General features: G+C 52.8%; 6 protein-coding genes across 6 annotated transcripts; 2 read left to right on the top strand and 4 right to left on the bottom strand.

Moving 5' to 3' along the window:
• Positions 1-82: 82 nt before the first annotated feature.
• GLOTRDRAFT_140956 (snare protein YKT6) lies at positions 83-1,047 on the bottom strand. Its single transcript, XM_007871815.1, has 4 exons — positions 782-1,047; positions 502-725; positions 308-418; positions 83-243 (listed from the first exon to the last, which is right to left on the bottom strand). The coding sequence occupies exons 1-4, from the start codon at positions 1,017-1,019 to the stop codon at positions 217-219; spliced, it is 600 nt and encodes a 199-aa protein (XP_007870006.1). The 5' UTR covers positions 1,020-1,047; the 3' UTR covers positions 83-216.
• Positions 1,048-1,122: 75 nt separating this feature from the next.
• On the top strand, positions 1,123-9,756 carry GLOTRDRAFT_65728 (uncharacterized protein). Its single transcript, XM_007871814.1, has 16 exons — positions 1,123-1,528; positions 1,610-1,753; positions 2,159-2,343; positions 2,397-4,530; positions 4,580-5,199; positions 5,254-5,941; positions 5,999-7,420; positions 7,479-7,629; positions 7,686-7,760; positions 7,811-7,918; positions 7,971-8,231; positions 8,285-8,308; positions 8,369-8,913; positions 8,963-9,277; positions 9,332-9,411; positions 9,469-9,756. Exons 1-16 carry the CDS (start codon positions 1,352-1,354, stop codon positions 9,560-9,562), a joined length of 7,023 nt encoding a protein of 2,340 aa, XP_007870005.1. The 5' UTR covers positions 1,123-1,351; the 3' UTR covers positions 9,563-9,756.
• Positions 9,757-11,430: 1,674 nt separating this feature from the next.
• GLOTRDRAFT_81138 (ribosomal protein L38e) lies at positions 11,431-12,205 on the top strand. The gene is made up of 4 exons (XM_007871813.1): positions 11,431-11,466; positions 11,530-11,590; positions 11,649-11,792; positions 11,853-12,205. The coding sequence occupies exons 1-4, from the start codon at positions 11,464-11,466 to the stop codon at positions 11,894-11,896; spliced, it is 252 nt and encodes an 83-aa protein (XP_007870004.1). The 5' UTR covers positions 11,431-11,463; the 3' UTR covers positions 11,897-12,205.
• Positions 12,183-14,319, bottom strand: GLOTRDRAFT_140954 (uncharacterized protein; the record flags this gene model as incomplete). Its single annotated transcript, XM_007871812.1, has 7 exons — positions 12,183-12,436; positions 12,489-12,566; positions 12,621-12,935; positions 12,988-13,150; positions 13,216-13,477; positions 13,570-13,673; positions 13,834-14,319. The coding sequence occupies 7 exons, from the start codon at positions 14,317-14,319 to the stop codon at positions 12,420-12,422; spliced, it is 1,425 nt and encodes a 474-aa protein (XP_007870003.1). The 3' UTR covers positions 12,183-12,419.
• Positions 14,320-14,553: 234 nt separating this feature from the next.
• Positions 14,554-16,765, bottom strand: GLOTRDRAFT_140953 (S-adenosyl-L-methionine-dependent methyltransferase; the record flags this gene model as incomplete). Its single annotated transcript, XM_007871811.1, has 14 exons — positions 14,554-14,794; positions 14,851-14,972; positions 15,022-15,080; positions 15,134-15,216; positions 15,271-15,284; positions 15,340-15,444; positions 15,498-15,646; positions 15,698-15,758; positions 15,811-15,834; positions 15,892-16,030; positions 16,082-16,163; positions 16,215-16,386; positions 16,437-16,448; positions 16,508-16,765. 14 exons carry the CDS (start codon positions 16,763-16,765, stop codon positions 14,719-14,721), a joined length of 1,356 nt encoding a protein of 451 aa, XP_007870002.1. The 3' UTR covers positions 14,554-14,718.
• A 3,089-nt stretch (positions 16,766-19,854) lies between these two features.
• GLOTRDRAFT_132911 (uncharacterized protein) lies at positions 19,855-20,532 on the bottom strand (the record flags this gene model as incomplete). Its single annotated transcript, XM_007871810.1, has 3 exons — positions 19,855-19,924; positions 19,987-20,228; positions 20,284-20,532. The coding sequence occupies 3 exons, from the start codon at positions 20,530-20,532 to the stop codon at positions 19,855-19,857; spliced, it is 561 nt and encodes a 186-aa protein (XP_007870001.1).
• Positions 20,533-21,565: the final 1,033 nt, after the last annotated feature.

Below are 21,565 nucleotides of genomic sequence, written 5' to 3'. Positions count from 1 at the left end.
CCAGGAGGCAAGCTGCCCAGATGCAGCATAAAGAGCCTGCATGAGAAGGATACCAGTGCACAGGACTCGATCGGAATCAATGGGTATAAGCGTCCGTTGTATCATTACACTCATAAGTATATTACAGCTATATGCAAGAGGCATCACATCACCATCCAGTTCTCCTGCTCTGCCTCCCTTCTATAGTTCAAAACATCCGGCACGAGGACAATCCGTTCACATGATGACGCAGCACGAATTTTGCTAGAGCAGATCATAAGGGCTTGCACGTTAGTAAAGGGAGAGGGGTGGAGGGCGGGTAGCGCACCTTCTTTGCGGTCTTGTAGAACATCTTGCTCTGCGCCGAGAGGGCGTTCGAGCGGTCGACGAGGCTGTCGAGCTTCTCGCCTCGCTGGAGGACGGACTCGATGGTCTTGTGCTGTATCATATGCACACAGACGACCAAGCAAAGACAGACACAGATCAGCAAGCCCGTCCGTGAATCGGCTCCTGCGCACGCACCAAGATGATCTTCGTCTCGTCGAGCTCCTGCTGCACCTTCATGATCGCGTCCGCCTGCCGCGGGTCCTGGTACTTCTGCAGGTACGCGTTGAGCTCGCCGAAGGAGATCGCGGACGTGTTCCCGAACGACGACTGCGGGACCTTGGCCGTGAAGTCGTCCAGCACCTTCGTGAGCAGCGAGAACGCGGGGCGGACGGGGTACTCCTGGTCCGTGATGATCACACCTGCGCCCGCGACATCCAGCTCTGTTCCGAAAGACGGCGCGAGCGATGAGACGCACCCGCGAGCTGCTCCGCCCCGCCGCGGTTATACACATGCGCGACGTAGTTGTTCTCCTGCACGCTCTGCCTCTGTCCCTGCGGCGTGCGCTCCGCGACGGTCTTGCTGAAGAACGTCATGAACTCGCCGACGCTGCCGCGCTGGTAGAACGAGAACGACGACAAGTCAGACGCATGGGCGAGGATGGTGGACGCGCCGGTGTGCGGGACGAGCACGACGGCGAGCGAGTAGATCTTCATGGCGGGTAGACTTGTTGTACTCGTACTTGCAGCGCCATGACATCGTGACACCACCGCGCTGCCGTCACGTATGTTCGAGTCACGCTGCTGCTCGGGACGCGGAGGCTCCTATTCTTGAGGCTGAACGGTGAGCACCAACGTTGCTCGGCTTGCTCTGCTTTGTTTTATACGCCTTACGACTGCCACGACAACCGTACACGACGACCGACTACTGCTTTTCCTGCGACTAACGATTTCTAATCCCCGTTGTTTGATTCCGAACATCAACCTTGAACCAACTGAGACGCGACTCAAACTCGAACCAACTACCAACATCCACCAAGTAACCAGCCATGCCGGCCCCGCGTCTGTCGCAGAGCGCGGAGGCCGCGAGGGCTGCCGCGCTGCAAGCCGAGTTCAACGAGAAGAAGTGGGTCTGGGTCCCCGACGAGAAGGAGGGCTACCTCGCCGGCTGGGTCGTCAGCGAGCAGGACGACATTGGCGAGATCGTCATGGCGTCCGGAGGGGAGGTTGGTTCCTTTCGCACGTTCTATCCCCCTCCCCTCGTCCATTGTAATGAGGATACAGTGAATGAATGAATGATTTTGTAGATACGCCGTGTGCCGCTGTACGCGCTCTCGAAGATGAACCCGCCCAAGTTTGACCGCGTCGATGATATCGCGGACCTGACGTTTCTGAACGAAGCCAGCGTGGTGCATAATCTGAGGCTGAGATACGGGTCCGGGGCGATCTATGTGAGTGCATGTTTGAGCCACCCGTTATATGTTCCCCGCGAAAGGAGGGTGTGCAGAGGTGGCAGGCCGGAGCTGTCTTGTATCCAGGACATCCGGCATTTCTTAAGCGGCCCGGGATGGACGAGCGCAGGCAAGCTTCTGGTATGACGCCCTGCATTGCAAGAGTTCGCTCACTGGGACCAGCTCCCGCACAGCAGGGTGTCATCCCATTGGTGAATTCCTGTCCAACCTAGCACCATGTACTCCACGCAGAAATTTCGCCTATGCTGCAGTCTGCTAGATTCCGGCGTTCGAGATGACCACGCATAACACTGCTCCTCCCACATACCCTTTTGCCGGGAACGCTGCGTTCACGATGAAGCTCCCGGGAGAAGTAAATGTCAATATTAATACTCGGTTTCGCAGACATACTCCGGCCTGTTCTTGGTCGCGATCAATCCCTACCAGAGCCTCCCCCTCTACACCGACGCCATCGTCCACCAGTACCGCGGCAAGCGCAGAGACGAGAATCCCCCGCACATATTCGCCATCGCCGAACGCGCGTGGGTCAACATGGGCGAGGAGCGGGAGAACCAGAGTATCCTCATTACGTGCGTTGTCTATCTACTTCCTCGCTAATTGTCACTTCATTGTGTGCGTGCAGTGGTGAATCCGGCGCAGGTAAGACCGAGAGCACAAAGAAGGTCATCCAATATCTCGCAGCAATCGCGACGGATGCGCACCTCCCTACTCCCTCACATTCCCAATCCCCGTCCATAACAGGATCCAGCTCATTCAACACCGTCATGCCTGCCGTCGGCCTGCCGCGCAGCAGCTCCTTCAAGAACAAGCCTGATGCCAGCGGCTCACGTCTCAACTCCAAGGGCCGCCTTGGGTTACTGGAGCGGCAGATCCTCCAGGCGAACCCCATCCTCGAGGCTTTCGGTAATGCCCAGACACAGCGGAATAACAACTCCAGTCGGTTCGGAAAGTTCATCCGGATAAGCTTCTCGCCCGACGGGAGCATCGCGGGCGCGAATATTGACTGGTACCTCCTCGAGAAAAGCCGGGTCGTCTCCCGAAGCGAGGCGGAGCGCAGCTTCCATGTGTTCTACCAGCTCCTCGAGGCTGGTGGGCCTTTGAAAGACAAGCTCCTGCTAGACGGAGGCGTGGAAGACTACGAATACCTCAATAAGAGCAGGCGAGAGGTCGATGGGGTGAACGATGTGGAAGAATGGAAGCAGCTTCAAGCAGCGTTCGACATCGTCGGATTTTCTCCCCAGGAGCAGTTCGATTTGTTCCGCATCGTGGCCGCGGTACTTCATATCGGCAATATCGCGATCACTTCCACCAGGTCGGACGATGCGGTGCTTCCAGATCCATCGCAAGCGGAGCGCGTATGCCACCTATTGGGCATCCCCGTCGCAGAGTTCACCAAGGCAGTCCTCCGGCCCAAAGTCCTCGCAGGGCGGGAATGGGTGACGCAAGCGCGAACGCGGCAGCAAGCGCTCGACGAGCTCGCCGCGCTCTGCAAGACGCTGTACGAGAAGTCCTTCGGGAGCCTCGTCGACCGCATCAACAAGGCGCTCGACCGGCCGTCGAGCAAGTCGACGTTCATCGGCGTGCTGGACATCGCGGGCTTCGAGATCTTCGACGTGAACGGGTACGAGCAGCTGCTGATCAATTATACGAACGAGAAGCTGCAGCAGTTCTTCAACCACCACATGTTCGTGCTCGAGCAGGAGGAGTATGCGCGCGAGAGCATCGAGTGGGATTATGTCAATTTTGGACTGGACTTGCAGCCGACGATTGATCTCATCGAGGCGAGCGGGGCCACGATTGGCATACTGAGCTGCTTGGACGAGGAGTGTATCATGCCCAAGGCGACGGACGTGACGTTCACGCATAAGCTGCATAGTTTATGGAGCGGCGAGCCGCCGATGGAGGAGGAGGAACCCCATCCTGGCCGGTTCAAGTACGAGCCTGCGCGATTCGAGCAGGGATTCCTCATTCAGCACTATGCGGGCAAGGTCGAGTACCGCACGGACGGGTGGCTTGAGAAGAACAAGGATCCGCTCAATGACAACCTCACTCGAGTTCTCGCCGCTTCGAGCGAGAAGTACGTTGCGGGCTTGTTCTCGGACTATGTCGACCTGTCGGCCTTGCCCACTGGCGGGCAGCATACGCTGACGATGGGCAAGAAGCGGACGCTCAAGAAGGGCGCTTTCCGTACCGTTGCGCAGCGGCACAAGGAGCAGCTCTCGAGTCTTATGATGCAGCTGCACGCCACGCAGCCGCACTTCGTTCGTTGTATCGTCCCAAATAATAACAAGAAGCCCGCTCGCATTGACGTCCCTCTGGTCCTTGATCAATTACGGTGCAACGGTGTCCTCGAGGGTATTCGTATCGCGCGACTCGGTTATCCCAACAGGCTGCCCTTCCTCGAGTTCCGCCAGCGGTACGAGGTACTCACTCCGGGTATCATACCTCCGGGATACATGGACGGGCGCAAGGCGTGCCTACGGATGGTCGATGCGCTCGAGCTCGATAAGTCAATATACAAGATTGGCACGTCGAAGATCTTCTTCAAAGCGGGTGTGCTCGCGGAGCTGGAAGAGCGCAGAGACTCGCTGTTGTACGATATTTTCTCTCGGTTGCAGGCCGTAGCCAGAAAGTGGACAGCGAGACGTCAGATGAAGAAGATCCTAAACAGGGCAGTGGCCATCCGTGTGATACAGCGCAATGCCCGTCTGTACGGTGATCTCAGGGAATGGCCGTGGTGGCAACTATATTCGAAGGTGCAAATCCCTTTGTACATCATTAGTTCTCTAGCTGATAGATTTGCAGGTACGACCTCTCTTAGCGGCAACAAGGAACGATGAAGAGCTGCGGAAGAAAGAACTCGAGCTAACGCTGGCCAAAGAGCGAGCAGAACGCGACAAACAGGAGCGCGAGGCCCTCGAGAACCTCCGCATGTCTCTACAACAAGAGAAGCAGAAAGTCGAGGCCGCACTGGAAGCCGAACGCGCCTTGGCATTGGACAAGGACGCCCTGCTAGAGAGAAGTTTGAAGCGTGAGGCAGAACTGGAGGAGGAAGTGGCCGCGCTGCAGCACGATCTTGACACGCTGGACTCTCAGCTGGACAGAGCCTTGAAGATCCAAAGGGAGAGCGACGAGAAGCACGAGGCATTGAAGCAAGCATTTGACCAGGCTGCCGAACACCTGGTACGCTTGGAAACCGAGCAGAAGGAATGGGCTGCTGCCGAAGCCGAGCTCGTAGAACAACTGAGCGCCGCCAATAGCGAAATAGATACGCTTCGTTCGGAGAGAGACCAGCTTCACAAGGCGGGTGAAGACCTCGAAAGGTCGTTAGCTCAGGGGCAAGAAGACCTGGCCAGGCTTCGGGAGCGTTCTGAGGTTGCCTTAGCCGAGCTGGAAGAAAGGCTGGCTGCGGAGGCACGCAATCGGTTCGTTGCCTTCGTGGTCTGACTTCTTGCCTACTAAGTCGCATTTACACACAGGGATCTAATCCGAGGCAGATCGGAAGAGATGGAGCAAGAGTCGCGACAGACTCGGGAGCAACTAGCTGAACTCACAAGAACGGCTACCGAGTATTCCAATCTCATAGCAAGGAAGGACGAAGAAATTGCGCAGCTGCTTCAGGAGCTTGATGCGGCTCGCCAAGAGCGGTCCCATTCTTCGAAACGCATCGCAGAGTTACAAGGTCGCATAGACACCCTTACGGCAGAGTTAGAGTCGCAGAAGGATGATCAATCGCGGGACACCTTGGCTAGGCAGAAGTTGCAAGACGAGCTCGACGAGCTTCGTTCTGTAATGGAAGCCAAAGTCAGTGAGGAGACACAACGAGTTGAGGCTGAGAAAAGCAAGGAAGAAGAGTTAGGGCGATTGCGCGATCATGTGGCTAAACTCAGAGAAGACTTGACGGACGCACGGAAGATAGCAGTGGAAGGGCAGAATAAACTGCGAGTCGAACTTGATAATTCCCTACGGGAGCATCAAGCCTTGCTCAAGGATCATCAAGCTCTGCTCGACAAATTCCAATCTAACGCTGCCCAGTTGAAGTCGGCTGAAGCGGCCATCGCTGAGATGGAGAAGGCGAAGCGCTCGCTCGAGTCTGAATTACAGTCTCTGCGGTCTCGGCAAATAGAGGCTGATGGTCAGCTCGCGGAAGCTCAGAAGGCCAGAGAGGTGCATACTCTCCATGTTTCGTAGGCTGTCCCGTGACTAATATTTCCTAATTCATAGAGCCTCGAACGCCAATTGGCTGCTGCTCAATCCAGACACCAAGACTTTGAGGATGTTGTACTCCAGATGGAGCGAGACAAGAGTTCCCAAGACAGACAGCTGGAAAGCACCCGCAAACAATTCGAAACTGAGTCTGCCAAGCGAGCCCAGCTTGAGAAATCAATCTCTAGTCAGAAAGCGGAGATAGCTCAGTTGAAGGATCGAAACATCAAGCTCGACAGAGAACTTAATAAAGCATTGACGAACCTGAAGGCGCGGGAATGGGAAGTCAAGCAACTAGAGTCAAAGCAAGATAAGACCATTGTCGAGCATGTTCATGTTTTGGAAGAAGCTAAACGCGTCACGGATCGCCAACTGGCCGAGGCGCAGGCCGAGCTCCAGAAGAACTATGCATACATTCGCTCCCTGGAGAAGACTCGGACGAGGTTGGCTGGTGAGGCGGAAGATCTGGCTCGGGCGACTGAGTTAGAACGCGTCGAATTAAAGTCCAAAGAAAGGGCAATGAAATTGCAGGAAGAGCGGGCTACCCGGGCTCTTGCTGAAGCTGACAAGGAACGACGTGCCAGGGAGGCTGCGGAGTTGCAAGTCCGGAGACTCCAGGCTCAGCTCAACGACTCTGAACATCGCGCAGAAGAGCTGTCGCATCAATTGGTGACAGTGCAGAGATCGAAGGACACCTTGGAATCTGAACTAGAAAGACTTGCGGACGAAACTGTAACTCCCAATTCCATGGCCAAGATGCAACGTCAATATGAGTCTCAAATCGCCGAATTAGAGAAGAGACTCGAAGAAGCTGAGACCCTCGATTCAGGGAGCGCTAGGATCAAGGACTATATCGACCGTCATCATGCTGATATACGGCGACTCATCACGGAGAGCGACCCGAAGGATGAGAACTTCCGGGCAAGGCTACTAGGAGAATTGCAATCACTGGATGATGAGCTGTACAGGGAAGTTTTCGATCGCTCTGCGCGTCTTCGGGGGCAAGACACTGGTATCCGGACGTTCTCCAACGCTAGCCCTGCTAAACGGATGAAAAATGGCTCAACAGGTGGATCCACCTATGACGGTCCCCGAGCGCCCGATAGACAGATCAATGCTCTCAGACAGCATGTTCAGGTCCTAGAACTCCGAATAGCCGTCTCCGATCGCGTCAGACAGCACCTAGAATCCTCATTGCGTGAGCTGACTGACGAACTGGAGAACACCGATGGCTCAGTTGAATCGCTCCAGCAATATAGAGCCCGTCTGGCAAAGGAGAACGCCCGGCTAGTTGAACTACTTCGAGAGGAGGCTGAGGCTCGTCAGTCTGCGGAGACCGCGCAGATTGACAATATCCAAGCACTTTGGACTAAGTTCCAGACGACGATATCTGAGGAACGAGATAGCTATGACCGTCTTGAGGAGTCTCGGAAGGCCCTCGTGCGTATGCGCATGCAGTTGTGCACAATCAGCGTTGGACTAACTTGTCCCTCTTTAGATGGTTCAACAGAGGGCCCTTCAGGTCGAGTTGGAGGAACAACGTCGGCAGGTCACGGAGCTTTCCCAGTCGAAGAAACAACTACAAACTGAAATCGCTAACTTGAATGACCGGGTGGCCGAAGCCTTGAGATCCAAGAATGAGGAGTCCAGTATGTAGTGAGCAGGATCACAGATACCACATATCACTCACTTGCGCTTTGTGTAGACGCCCGTCGCCAAATGCAGACTCGGCTTAAAGAGCTTGAGATGACTACAGAAGCTTCCGACCGCCTCATTGCTGGTATGTAGATTCGCTCTTTCTTCTGAGTAGCCGTCACATTCTCGTTACAGAATTGAAGGAAGCGCTAGAGACATACAAGGCCAAAGCGGACACCCACCTGGCCAGGCTCGACGAAGCAGAAATTGCAAGAGCCAAGGCATCACAAGCAGAATCCTTTGGTATGGGCCCCGGATGTTCTACCTGTGGAAAAGAGAGCTCACCTTTTAGTAGCTCGCCGATCCCTCGCTGAACTAGAGAAATCATACTCTGATGCGATAGCAGAACGGAAGGCTGTTGAAGGGCGGCTGCAGTCCGCTGAAGAGAGAGTCAGGGAGCTCGAGGCCCGCTTAGAAGATGAGGGTCGAGAATCATATGATCTCGACCTCCTTCGACAACGCCTGGCAGAGGAAATGGAAGAAGAGCGCAAGCAGTATCAGAAAGACCTAGCTGATAGAGACTTTGCCACAGACCAAACTCGTAAGAAGTACCAGGGTGAGTCATCATATTCTTCCCGCAAGACGCGGACATTGAGCCGCTGTATATAGCGGAATTGGCTCAGTTGAGCGAAGGTGCGTAGACCTCCCCTCTCACTAAAGCTTCGTCTGACATTTACGCGACCTTCTCCTCAGAGTTGCAATCCCAGCGTGATAGTATGAGCCGCTTGCGTGAAGAGAACAGACGGCTTCGCTCTGACTATGATGACCTTCAGCTGAGGTACGATGATGAGGTGTACAGCGGAGGTGCTTGGAAAAAGGAGAAAGAACGCCTGGAGACCAAGATTGGGGATTTGACGAAGGCATATGAGGTTGCTACAGCGGCTCAGACGGAGCAACAATCTCAGATCGTCAATCTTCATTCCCAAGTTCGCGAGCTTCGGGGTGTCCTGAACGACGCTGAGGCGGACAGGGTTCTACTGCAGAAGGCGCGACGAGCTCTACAAGCTGAACTTGATGCGATCAAGTTGGACAGCATGGACGCCAGTAAACTCTCTTCTGACACCGAGCTACAACGGCTACAACTCGAGAAACAGGACTTGGAGCGTTCTCTCGAGGAACAGGAAGATCGGGTGACAATGGCATTCGAGCGTATGAAGAAAGCCGAGGCACACGCAAATGAATGTCAAATGGAGCTCGGTAAAGTCCGCGTAGAGAACTCAGAGCTGGACAAACTCAATGTATGTCCCCTTTGGGCGTGACTACAACTCTGCTGATTGAATTCCATAGGCTACCCTCGAGAAGCAAATCAAAGAGTTGAATGTCCGGATCGTTGACTTGGAGACGAAGTCCATGGCGAATTCTCCTAGGCCGCCGACCACATCGCGTCGTCTCGAAAGTCGTATAGAGGAATTGACAAGCCAACTCAGTCAATCTTCTAAGGACAAGACGGAGACAATCCGGGCACAGCGGACGGCCGATAAGACCATGAGAGATGCCAGATATCAGGTGCAAGAGCTGGAAAGGCAGCGTGCCCGGCTTGAAGAGGAGAATCAATCATACGAGGCGAAGCTGACGAGTCTGCGGCAGGTAATGGACGAGCTGGTACGTATCTGCGTTCATCTTATATGTCAGTAAGATTAACCGTCCCTCCTTCAGCAAACATCGGAAAGCAACCTGCAGCTCGCTAAGAGGCGGGCAGAAAGGGATGCCGCTGATTACAAACAGAAAACCCTGAGGTGCGGATTGACTTTGGGATGTGAAATCGAAGCCCACGCTTATATTAGCCTTTCTAGTCTCGAGCGGGAGGTGGAACGTCTGAGAAACCGGTTAGATCGACCATCTGCCATGCTGGATCGTGGCTCTCCCATGAGTTCACCGCGGCGGTAACGCTTTCCTTCACTTTCCTTCATACGACTTTCTCTTTCCCGTGCCCTTACCTTGTACATATCGTTCATTCGGACTTGTCTTTGCTATTCCCTCCGCACATGTCATGATACCTAGTGTACCCCTCACAGCTATGTATTTTATGCCTGCTGTATTTTATTCCTAATGTCTTGCAATACGTTCCCTTACTTCCCTGGATACCCCTGCTATGACGCCCCATTTTGCTTAGTGTGCATTATGGTCAGCGACAGTTCCATTGACACAAAAGTTCCTTTCCAAGAAGATGGAGTGGACACACTACGGAGAGGTTTATACACTACTGAACTCGCTGAATACGATGCTGTTTACGGCTCATCGCAGATGCAGCACGCAGCGGATGTCCCGTGAGCGCTGTCCCAGGACGCCTGAATGGCGGACAGCTGTCGAGCAATGCTGGTTTCACGGGCTGCAGACCGATACTACCTTCTACACCAATGGACGCCGCTTAGCATATACGGTAGCCTTCCGATATCGAGTGTCCGTAGGCTGGCCTCTCCTTCGTCCTTTGTACATTTTCTAGTTGCTTTACGTCCAAGCTCTCACTTTAACCTGAAGATCAGTATATCAGAATAATTGAAGCATGCATGGTTGGTTCTCGCAAATTCTGCTGCTGTCTGCCAGTGCGCTTCGGTCCTGTGCATGTCCGTGTTCTGACTCATGGCCGGAAGTGTACTGGGAGGCGTCGGTGTTCACGAACTGACGCATCCGAGTGAGTGCCCATAATATATGATTACTCAGTGTGAACGGGTGGCTGAGACTGCGTAGAGCAACACTCGGGACAAACTTGCCTTGGTCTTCCCGACGATACTATATATCGTCCTCGCGGTAGGGTCTATCTTTGAGTCAGTCCATGAACCAAACCGGTCAAGGACTGCGACTTACAGAATCATCTCGCGGCATATAGGTCCTTCGGCGCAATCGCAAGAAACCGCTCTTTTGTGTCGGCGTATGGCACCCTGTTCTATAGCCATCTTGGTTTCTCGATCTTGTCCGGGGTGTTCACCCTCTATAACCTGTTCCACGGACAAGCCAATACCATCTTGCAGAATTGCATAGCCGACAGTAAAACTCGACAAAGAACGCTGATCCCCACTTGGCCGGAAGTGCCTGCAAGAAGACCCTAGAAATGGCCCGGGTACTCATAGTCATCGGCGCGTTGATCCTTTGGCTAATTGAGCTCTGTACTAATAGGCACAGTTACGAGTCTGGTGGACTTCTTCAGATGGCTGTATCGATGGTGTATCGAACTACCTGGACGACGAGGAAGTCGCAGAGTGGGTGCACGGCAAGATGAGATCGGAAGTTGTGTCTCCCCCCCACGCTTCCGACGACGTACAATATAATGCGAGGCTGTACCCTTGCTCTCAGCCGCAGAACTCGTACGGACGAGACGCGTATAGCCGGGTGTAAGAGGGGTATAATGGTCCTATTTTTTAAAGCTTGGACCCCGCCGTAGGTTTCTGTATGTACATTCAGTGACGGTCATGACCTCTGCGCACCTCTGCAACAGTGAACAGGTCCAGGACCACTGATGCATATGATCCCCAGATAGCGAGTCGGAATTTGCCTTTCAAACTGGGAGTTTAACGATTGAGAAACAGGTCAATCTTACGACCCGACACTTATTCCATTCCGGACATAGATACCATCGATTGGGAACGTCACAGCAAGCAATAAGAACTCTACATTCCAAGATTGGGGCAACGGACAGCAGGCGTCTTTGAAAACGATGGTGGTGGATTGTGGCAAGATTGTGGCATTGCGGCGATTGCCGAAGAACTGTACAGCAGCATCTCGTGCTTCATCCACAACCATATACGGACATCACCTCCAAATCCCAGTCCCAAGGCCTCCCTCAAGACAAAATGGCGAGTACTACGACTCTTGCAATGCGGAATGCAGCTGCTAACTATGCGTTGTCGGTGCTGTAGCCCAAGGAAATCCGTGACATCAAGCAGTTCATTGAGATCGCGCGCCGAAAGGACGCGGTTGGTGAGTCACACTACATCGCGTTCACCTCTTAGGTCTTATGTTTAAATCGGTTTCCCAGCTGCACGGATAAAGAAGATTGCCCCCCGCACACCGGGGGCCAAGCCGCAGACCAAGTTCAAGGTCCGGTGCTCAAGATATCTCTACACGCTCTCCTTGGACGACCCGGACAAGGCCGACAAGCTCAGACAGAGCTTACCGCCAAGTGGGTTGCCATTCCAATGGCATCTTGAAGCGCTGTGTACTGACACGTTACCCTTCCTAGCACTCGAGGTGGTTGACGTCCAAAAGAAGCCCAAGAAGAAGTAAACAGTTCGGCGGCGGGACTGGGTTATGTACTCTTGAGGGTCACTCGGGCAGGTGATTGTATGTTATGCTCTAGGCGTCTAAGCTCTTTGCTTTCTATGCAAGCTTTTCAAAGCTTTCTTGCTTGGCCTGAGCGATATGTCTGAGGCGCCGGCGAATGCAGCAAGACGCTGGTCGAGAGTTTGGGAGGGGCGTGTATGATGGTGCAGTGATCGTCATCTTTGAACCATCCATTCCACTATCCCCAGCGTGACGTACAGACCCGACAACCCCATCACATACACCCGAACTGCCCTCGCTATGCGAATTTTCCACCGGGACTTAGTAGTCCGATACCCCTGGTCTCTCCGCAGAACACGTGCTGATGTTCCCCCTTCCATGGCCTCCAATTCGATATCTCGCCCACTTGAATGGTATGCGTGCCTTGTGACGGACCAAGCGTCTCCGTAGTCAAGGAGGGCGTCTACGAGTTGCGCTCCGTCAAGGTAAGGCAGGGGCAATAGATTGAAGAAATATAGCGACAAAGCTACGGTCGCGAGATATCTGAGGTACACGTCAGGCTTGTCTGCTCTCATCCTGTTAACGATATGCACACACTCGATGCATACCCCGACCAATCCGGGCACACCGACAGGCAGGTAGAACCGGCCAGGCATCAGAGTTCCGACACGCACTACCGGCACGGTGAGTGACGGGATCTCAGGATACCGCGGCTGGCATCACGCACCCTGCTCGAGTACTTCAACGCGAGGGCCCCGCCACAGGAGCATTTGAGTGGCGTCCTTTTCCCCGCTTTTGAAAGGCTCGGGTATAAAGGTGAGCCGCAGTAAAGTCTCGTCCTTGTCGGGCGTGATGCAGGTCGCATGTGAGTCGCAATCGGAGGACACAGCACAGCGGCGCTGGGATGCAGGTTCTTGGACCATGATAGATAGTGGATCGAGACACCTGCCTACTGTCGAGCCATCTGACGGCCGAAAGCAGGCCAATTGGGAGGCCGCTTTTGATGCATCTGCGCTTCCCTCGCAGCAAGCAGTAGGCCGCGCTAAAGCAGCATAATTAAGAACTGGGGATAGTAAAACCAGGACTTTGCTCACCTAGATACCAGTCCTCGCTGATGCACCAGCCGGTTGAGCGGTGCTCCACAGTCCCCGCGAGGTAGGCTGTCCATACGTCAACTGAATTCGACGATCCCAGGGACACATCGTCTAGTTTGGTGATCAGAGCGCCTGGTGCAATATATTCACCAAGGTCAGATCCCTAATGCCCAGACATACTTTATGCATCCCATTCAGACTATACGAGGGAGCCTCATAATCACTCACATCTTCCACACCAGTTACGCCTACCGCATAGGTCGACACGTCTCTGTACCCTACCAGGGTCCAAAGAGTTCTTCCCAATCCAGACGATACTAGCATGGTGAGCAGAAACCACGTGAGCAGGTTGTGGAAGGCCCCTGCGGCGATTATTCTTAGGCGCGGGCGAGGAGACAGCAATTCCATATTCGAGGACGACAATTTGACAAATGCGGAGGGTAGCACGACGTAGAGCGATGCGCCGACGGACAGAACGTCTACTGTCTCACTAACTCGTGCCCATCACCGTTAGTATATAAACATCCAGATGGGGGAGGTGTGCCGAGCACTATCCTACTTGGTCGCCTATAAGAGACTCACATAGTAGCTGCGATGGCATGTCCGGCTTCGTGAACTATCTGATTCCAGAACAGGGCCACAAGGAGAATGGAGAGGTGGCTGAGGGGCACGGTGACGCCAGGGATCTGTGTTCGAGATAGGCAGCAGGAGCAGTCATCAGAACCTAGCTGGATTGACCGAGTGAAGACGCGGTCAAACAGCATGAAAGTGATGGGACAAGCCACGTCTCGTATAAACGCACCTTATCACATCACTTCCACGGATAGGCCTGTTGGGCACACTCACAATGGGGTTTATCACACGGCTATACGAGCTCGCCTGAGGAGTCGTCCCTTCAGCGAATGCAGAGTCCGACGAAGATCGCTTAGTCAAGTTGTTAAACGTTGGACTCGTTCCGTTCGCAGGAGCGAGTACAGAGAAGAGCGTCTCGCCGGTGGCATAGGTGAGTGCAGCCAAAGCCAGGGCGAGGCCAAAAACTCCCAGAACAGCGCCGACGTCGTAAACCCTCTTGACCAACCGTCTAACATTTACATTTTTCCGATCGGAAAGGTATGTCGCGAGTGTCTCTAGCCTCGCATTGAGCCCAGTGCTTTCGATTCTCAAGTAGACAGGCTGCAGGAATAAGGAAAAGGCCGTCGTAGACACGCGAGATGGACGGTCGCTGGAAGTGGGAAGCGGAAGGACGTCTCTTCTGCGACTCCGAAAGATTTTATGTAGTCCATGAATCGCCAGCCAAAGCAGAGCTACGATTGCAACCAGGTTGAGGAACATGAGACGACTCGGACTGCAGCCGGGCCGCGTCCGTGGCACCGATGTGGCACCTGCATTGCTGCGGACAATTCAGAGATAACTAATAATTAAATGGTAACCTTGACTATCCTGCTGCACCTGACATGCATACGAGAAGGAACACTTTGTGCAATATCAGCAGGAGAGGCGAAACACATGAAAGGTGGTATGCAATAGGTGTCATGTTACCCCTCATACATCTACTAATACTGCGGTATATATCATTGATTCAGAGGTATATTGTACATCAGATCATTTGCTGGTGAAGCAATACATCGTTCTCGAAGCTAACTACAGGGAGAGTTGAGTGTTCCCAAGTAATACATGTAATGAGTCGGGCTTTGATAGAAATCGTACGAAATAATTTCACCCATTTCATGATCAGGCAAGAGCGAACTCTACGAGGCCGGTCTCCCCAGAGTTGTGGAACTTGACGAACTTCAGGCCCACTTGTTCTCTGCCAATTAACGAGAACGTCAGAGATAGTTTCCAGCAGGATGAAAATCATCCTACCCAAGTTCAATAAACATTTCTGGCGACCGTTCCTTCGCATTCATCAACGCCATCATGTTTATGTCCTGGGTATAGACCTTAAACCTGCCAGCTCCGAAGTTAGGAAGCAGTGGTTCGGGAGCCTGAATACGTGGTTAATGATATGTCTCATGTGAGAAGGTCTGGTATCACCTTATCTAGTGTATAGGCCTGAGTCCGAGTGGGGGACACGTTTTGATAAATGTATTCATCTACAGAAGGCCCACGTTTAGTAAAAGGCAGCTTATGGAAAGTACCGACGTACGTATTAATACTCTGCTGGATGGTTTCATAGCCTTCCGAATATTGGCAAGGATCTTTACGCATTCTGCGTCTGGCCAGTCATGTCTAAACCCAACCGAATTTAGATCACGAGTGACACTGGATAAATGGCTGACGCACAGTACATGTCGGGCCTTCATCAAGCAGTGGTTAGAAAAACAACTAGCGCGAAAATGCCACTACGCTCACGTAGTATATGTCGCAGTCACGCACTGGCGTGTCCCGGAAGAAATCAATGGGCACAAATGCCACTCTGTCTTTCTCCAGAGCACCAGGGCATTCACGACTCCACAGCTGCTTTTGGGTAAGGAACATCCTCATAAATGATTTCGAAATAAGGTACTTACCGCCTTCCCGGTGGACACCACATGCTCTTGATCTTGAATGATAGCTTTAACGTGCGGGAAGGACTTCAATACTATTAACGAAGCATGACCGTTGCCTCCGCCGACGTCGCATAGGACTGTATCTTCAGGCAAAGTCTCCCAAGGATACGCTATCGGACTCCGTTAACTACCGAGCAGGATGTATATTGAGTCATATATACCTTTCGCCAGAAGGCCTCTACCATTAAATTCTCCTAAACCGATCATCCCCTGGTTGAATCGCTGTGATGCCATTCAGCTATGGTGCCTCTCCAGAACCAATAGCGATTCTCACCTCATGGACAGATTTCCCCCGAGGCTAAATCACATCATATAGCGTCATGGGTGTAGTATATAGGTGGCAAAGTCTACTCACATCTTCGTTATACCAGTTAAAGATTGACAGACCCATCGCTTTCTTGAATGCAGTGTTCTCTACCTCGTACGAGGTACCCCATTCCGGATCTGAGAGGGCCGTCCATAAGTGAGATCCACCCTTCATACACTCGTCGGTTCTTCGACAAAGTCAGATACTGCGGTAAGCGGGGTATCAATATGCGGCCTACATATGACCGATGAAGTTTCCGATGGGATCATTCGAGAGCAACTTCATGCTCAGACGATTATTAGCAAAGACATCGGGCTCGACTGGGAAAGGATCAAAGACTGTGCGCCCAGTAGTATGGCAGGCTAACGTACCCTCACGATAGCAGTGCTGCGTTGCGAGGAGTCGCAAGACTCTTCCGAGCTTTCCGACTTCGACACCGGAGGCCTTCGACAGCTCTGAGACGTGCATACCATTCGGCTTATCCAGCAGGATGTCAGATATCCTTGCGCTGAAAGCAACCTCTAGGCAAGAGCACTCATAGAACTGTGACAGCTATCAGTCTCGGCGAATTCTCTATGGCACGGGCTGCTTACACAGTAAGCTTTCTAGAGTTTCGAGTTATCACCGTTGCAATGAGCCTACAGGCACAACAATATGGACGCACATTAGTCAAGTAATGTGACGGCCTGGCGACCGTAGCGCAAAGCTGGGCGCAGGCTCCCTCTACTATCTGTACCGCTCTATTGAGGCGAAGGTTGTATTGCTCCGTGTTATCGAAAGGTCCCAAGCGAGTCTCGTCGAGGGTGGGTACCGTGCTGCCGATCTTTGAATACTCAGTGACGATGTCCTTGAGTGCAGAGGAAATCACGTCAACGAGAGCATTGAGCGGCGCGGCGTCTAGGGGGGTTGATGCGGAAGACATGATAACTTAGTTGCTCGAGTGGGGGGTGGGGCTAGGGAGTGATTGTAGATGCCAATGGGCTATATATCCGCAAGCTGCCCAATGACTCTGAGATTGGGGATGCGGTACGTATCTTTCACCTTTAATTAGACGAGCTTGATCACAGGACCACGGACGAAGAGGTAACTTGGTGACACGAGTGACCAACGTATCGCTCTACATCCGATGACTCATTGAATGACCCGATACAGCGCACCGTTCCACAAAGAGCGTCAGCGGATGATCGCCTACATGGGAGTACGAGTCCTCGATCCCTGGGAGCAGATCATGCCTCTTTCAGGCTGAAGTTCCGGCTGCACATCGAGCAACGTGCAGGGTCCCGAACGTTGCCCAGGTCGTCCTACATGAACGTATCACAGACCGAAGTTCTCGCTGCTCTGGCGCTTGTCAGATAGGCAAGTTTCCGGCCGGGGGGGGGGGGGGATAGAGAAAGGTACTCGACCCATCTCTGGCAATTGGTGACAGGTTGATTGATCAGTACCTCGGCGAAGGATTGCCTTTTCGTTCTGAGAAGGTAAGCCACCATATTCCGAATCGGGAGCTGACTACTGGCGCCCCTTGCGTAGACTTGGGAAGAAAGTCGTGATGGAGAAGATGATCGGAGTCGGTGGCAGTGAGCCATTACAGCAACTTGCATTGGCTACCATTGAATGTCATCCGCTTCGTAAGAACGTGAACAATAGCCTTCTCCCGAAGTCACCTGTACGCACTGGCAATAAGTTAGATCCCGACAGACAGACATGGTCACGGATCCGAGTCTTCTACCGCGGCACACTCCCTACAAACTACCAAATGCAAAGGCCTGCAAGCGACCGAAGCAGGCTGGCCTATTGAATTGATACGAATGACGCAACTACGATGGCCATAGTAAGATCAATCAGGTCACACTGCTTTCGCAGTATGTCGTTCCCAGTATGTACTAACCCATTCCGGGGCATCCATGGTAGCGGTGCTTGTCCCGGAATACGATAAGCAGTGGTTCCGCCGTCCATCAGCAAACACACATACAAGTCCAATGGTGGATCATGTGCATCTACGGGCTCACATTCGTCAGCATACTATGCGGCGATCATACACAACTACGATTGGTTACCATTATACGCTGTGCTAGCTGCACTGAATACTGGTATTTACGACGACAGGCATCTCTGTGATGGGTGCGTCGAAAGAGCGAGCAACGTACCTAGGTGACTTCTGTCACAGCTCGGAGAGCTTCCCAGGCAGATCTCATAAGTCACCTAACATTGAAACCCGGAGAAGCTAAGGATCGGAAAGGGACCAGACAAGAACGTAAGACAACCCAACAGTCTCACAATGCGAGCCTTGTCTAGGATAAGACGCTTATATCACGCTGGCACAAAGGAGGACAGCACCGTGTAGCGTCCCGGCAAGTGGTCACCAGGCAGGCTCCGTGAGCTTGACGGGCCGCTAGGCTTCACAGCACCAATGAATGCACTCCAACTGTCTTCGCCTTCATTTTGACTAGCGGGTGCACGAAAGGGCGGGTCACTAAGCTGCTGTGAGAAGAACAGGGATATTGTTAGGAGAGACGACGCACGGATGCGGCCAGTTCCGAAGTCAAGGATTCGGACCCATATCAGCGATTACTCTGGGTTGGGAGCATCCTTGGTTGTTGGAGGAGCTGTTACCAATAGCAGAAGGCCTTCGCTTACTACGACACATTGAGTAGGCGTCTCGGATGACCGGAAGTAGAGTGCGGCCTCAACTCATTTTCCGATCTGAGCTGCCGACATACCATATGTTGTCATCTGCATGAAGAGGATAGAATTAGTGCAAGCCCCTGCCCTGCCTCGGAGAATAGCACTACTGGTAACCCGGGAATTACCCGACGGTTCGAACCATCACATTCATCGCGTTTTCTTCGCGGTGCCTAATCTCTTGCAAACAGCAGTCCTGAGTATAGATAATAGATATTGGGCCTTACAACGGCCTGTCGCGAGATAGTTGTCCCTTTAAAGATGTTCATAACAGACCAGCCGAGAACTCGAAAAAGCAGATGTTCGAGACATTCTTCTCGCCTGAATGTCAAATTGTTAGCAATGAGGTCCAGGCCGTCACAGCGCCGTTACTCACCTATACCCCCGTCACTGTCTTCTTCGTATGCGTCATCACTGGTATGAAGGCTGCTCATAGCCTCAACAGCGCTGGCTTGATGTAGAAACCATATCCCGGTCGCTGTCACGGCTATCCGACTACTACGTAAAGGCTGGAAGATCTGAAACTGATGGAGATGGGCTGCATGTGGAATCCACTCATCCTCCAAATTGCTGCTGGCTGTTTGCTGTCGTGCAGGCGCCATATGGATACCACCTTCGATCTGATGTAAGTCCAGTTAACGAAATGCATGATCAAGGCATACGATAATGCAAAGGACTAACGGTCGTGATGAGAATGCACTCTGACGTCCATGAGACGTCAGCTACGGTGTCCATCATTTCAAGAATCCTTAGAGAGCTATGTGGCACTTTCCCTCCGATCCATCTTGAGAATTCCCGGATGAAGAGCAATTTGTTATCGGAACGCGCTACTGCATGATGTCCATCAGGAGAGAGACAAACTACCCAATGCCATTAGATATGTCTGAGGACTGAATGAGTGTTCACCTGCCTAGTCGAGGAGGGGTATTGAATGAAAACCACAGCCCCCGCGTCCTCCTATACTCCAGGTTGAGTTTATGCACGATCTTCCCTCCTTCAAGCAGTACAGTCAAGGAGGTACCTATTCCAGGTGGACATTCCGCAGCATCCTTGACCAGCATCCCTGCATATTGTCCACGCTGCTCGAACGCTCTTGCGAGGATAACCTGGCTTAGTAAATTGGTACGACGGGTTGACGTCGTCATTACAGGATAGTCAAGGCATGCCCATGAGGTCCCTGATGACATTAGGTCAGGGAGTGGTATAATGCTGATGTCCCGCGTAGTCGAGATGCCCAGGTGCCCATGGCTGAAGGTCAGACCTACGACCTGATCTGCGAAGAAGATACCACCCAAGGTCCTGCCATTCCGGACATCGAATACCGAAACATGGTCATAGGATGCCGCCGCAAGCAGCGGGTATGACAAGCAATAGGATGAGATATGGTGGTGCCTCGGCATCTCTAATAAAGCATGAGCACAAAAGTGGCCCCTGACTCGCCAGTCTCCCAGTATATGGGCGAACCGGGCAGACGGTGGTTTTTCCGAGTAGACAGCCAGCGCACTTGCAGATATAGAATTGTCGAGTTGCTCATGAGAAGGAGCAGCGGATGGGTCCAGAACAGGAGTCTTCACCGCGTCATCTCCACTAAACGTGCTCTGAGAGTCCCCGGACCGCCGCCAAACCTCAATACAACGCGGGTTCGAAGACAGGAAGGTGAGGAACCCATCCGAGAACTGACAGTCGCCATAGCCCGCAGCGTTAGTCTGACGCGGTTAGAATTAGCAAGACAGTCACCATTGTAAGAACAGGGATGCATACTCCAGGAAGGCGCCATAATACGCGGTCTGTCTCGATGGCGGTGACGGTTATACCCCCGTGACGATCACAGCTTATCACCGTCCTATGCTTCTCGTCCACTACGAACGAGCTGACGAAGTCCCCAGGGCCATTCAACGCACCGACACAGATCTTGCCCTTCCCAGCCGGATGCGGCTGGTACAACTTGTCTCTCCCGTTCCACCTACTCTGGACAAGCAACTTCCGACGACCTCTTCCATTGTCAGGCATGACCGGCAAGCGAGAGAATATAGGAAACATACAGAACTCTTTCCATCCCGTGACATAATCCATCCATGCACCGATACTGGCCGGCTCGAGTAGTGCACTGTCCAGGGTGGCATCGAGAGATACAAGTCCACAGTCAATGGCTACTTGGCGGTAAACAGAGTCCTCATTGCTAGTTATTAGTGCGTAGACCTCATGGGAGCAGATGACTAAGTTGCTGATGTCCGTGACATAGAGATGAGAAAGAACGCGAAGGAAGAGCTCTGGCGGGAGAGTGCAGAGCATGATGGAATGCTGCCACCTTTTGACGAGGACTTCAAAATTGAAGGTTCAAGCCGGCCCACTACACACAGGCAGCTGGCGCTGCGTCAGAAAAAGAGTTGCCTGTACGAGTGAAGTAGTGCTATAGAGGGCTTCGCTGAACAGGACGGCATGAATATGTTGAGTAAACCGACTTGAGACGAGTCATCGTTTGACTCGGTTTGTGGCTATTGTTAGCCACAGAACTTGCAGATACCGTGACCTGGACTGGGGCAAGGTAGATGGCTCTCGTACGCACTCACTGCGTTTGCTGCTCTTTATCTAACCCACGGATAGGCATATAGATAAGTAAGCTGCATGAATCTATCCAGTATGCAAGACTGCTGGAGTAGCTCGATGTCAGATAGCTCATGGAATGTACACTTATCCCTTCCTAGCCAGAAATTGGACTGCCAGCCTAGCCAGAAATTGAATAGACATATGAGTTTGCCTATCTGTATCTATCCCATGGAAAGCTAGGTTACATGTCCGATGCTGGAATGGTCAATCGTATCGACAATCTTGCGCTGCATAGAATATCCCCCGGGCCGACACTCACTCCATATAAGGCGCAAGCCAGCAATTACATAATGTCCCAATATATACAGGTAGTAGCTAAACATGGTATTCCCGCTACCGACGCCTGTCCGGCGACCGTCGCGTCGATTGTACCTACAACCGCCAAAGATTGTGCGCAGTATATCGACCTTGGTCCATATTTATAGCTCTGATGCTA

Source organism: Gloeophyllum trabeum, assembly GCF_000344685.1.
Source record: "Gloeophyllum trabeum ATCC 11539 unplaced genomic scaffold GLOTRscaffold_00015, whole genome shotgun sequence".
Classification (NCBI taxonomy): Eukaryota; Fungi; Basidiomycota; class Agaricomycetes; order Gloeophyllales; family Gloeophyllaceae; genus Gloeophyllum; species Gloeophyllum trabeum.
Note: the sequence above shows the minus strand (reverse complement) of the source record. Positions and strands in the feature narration are given on the sequence as shown.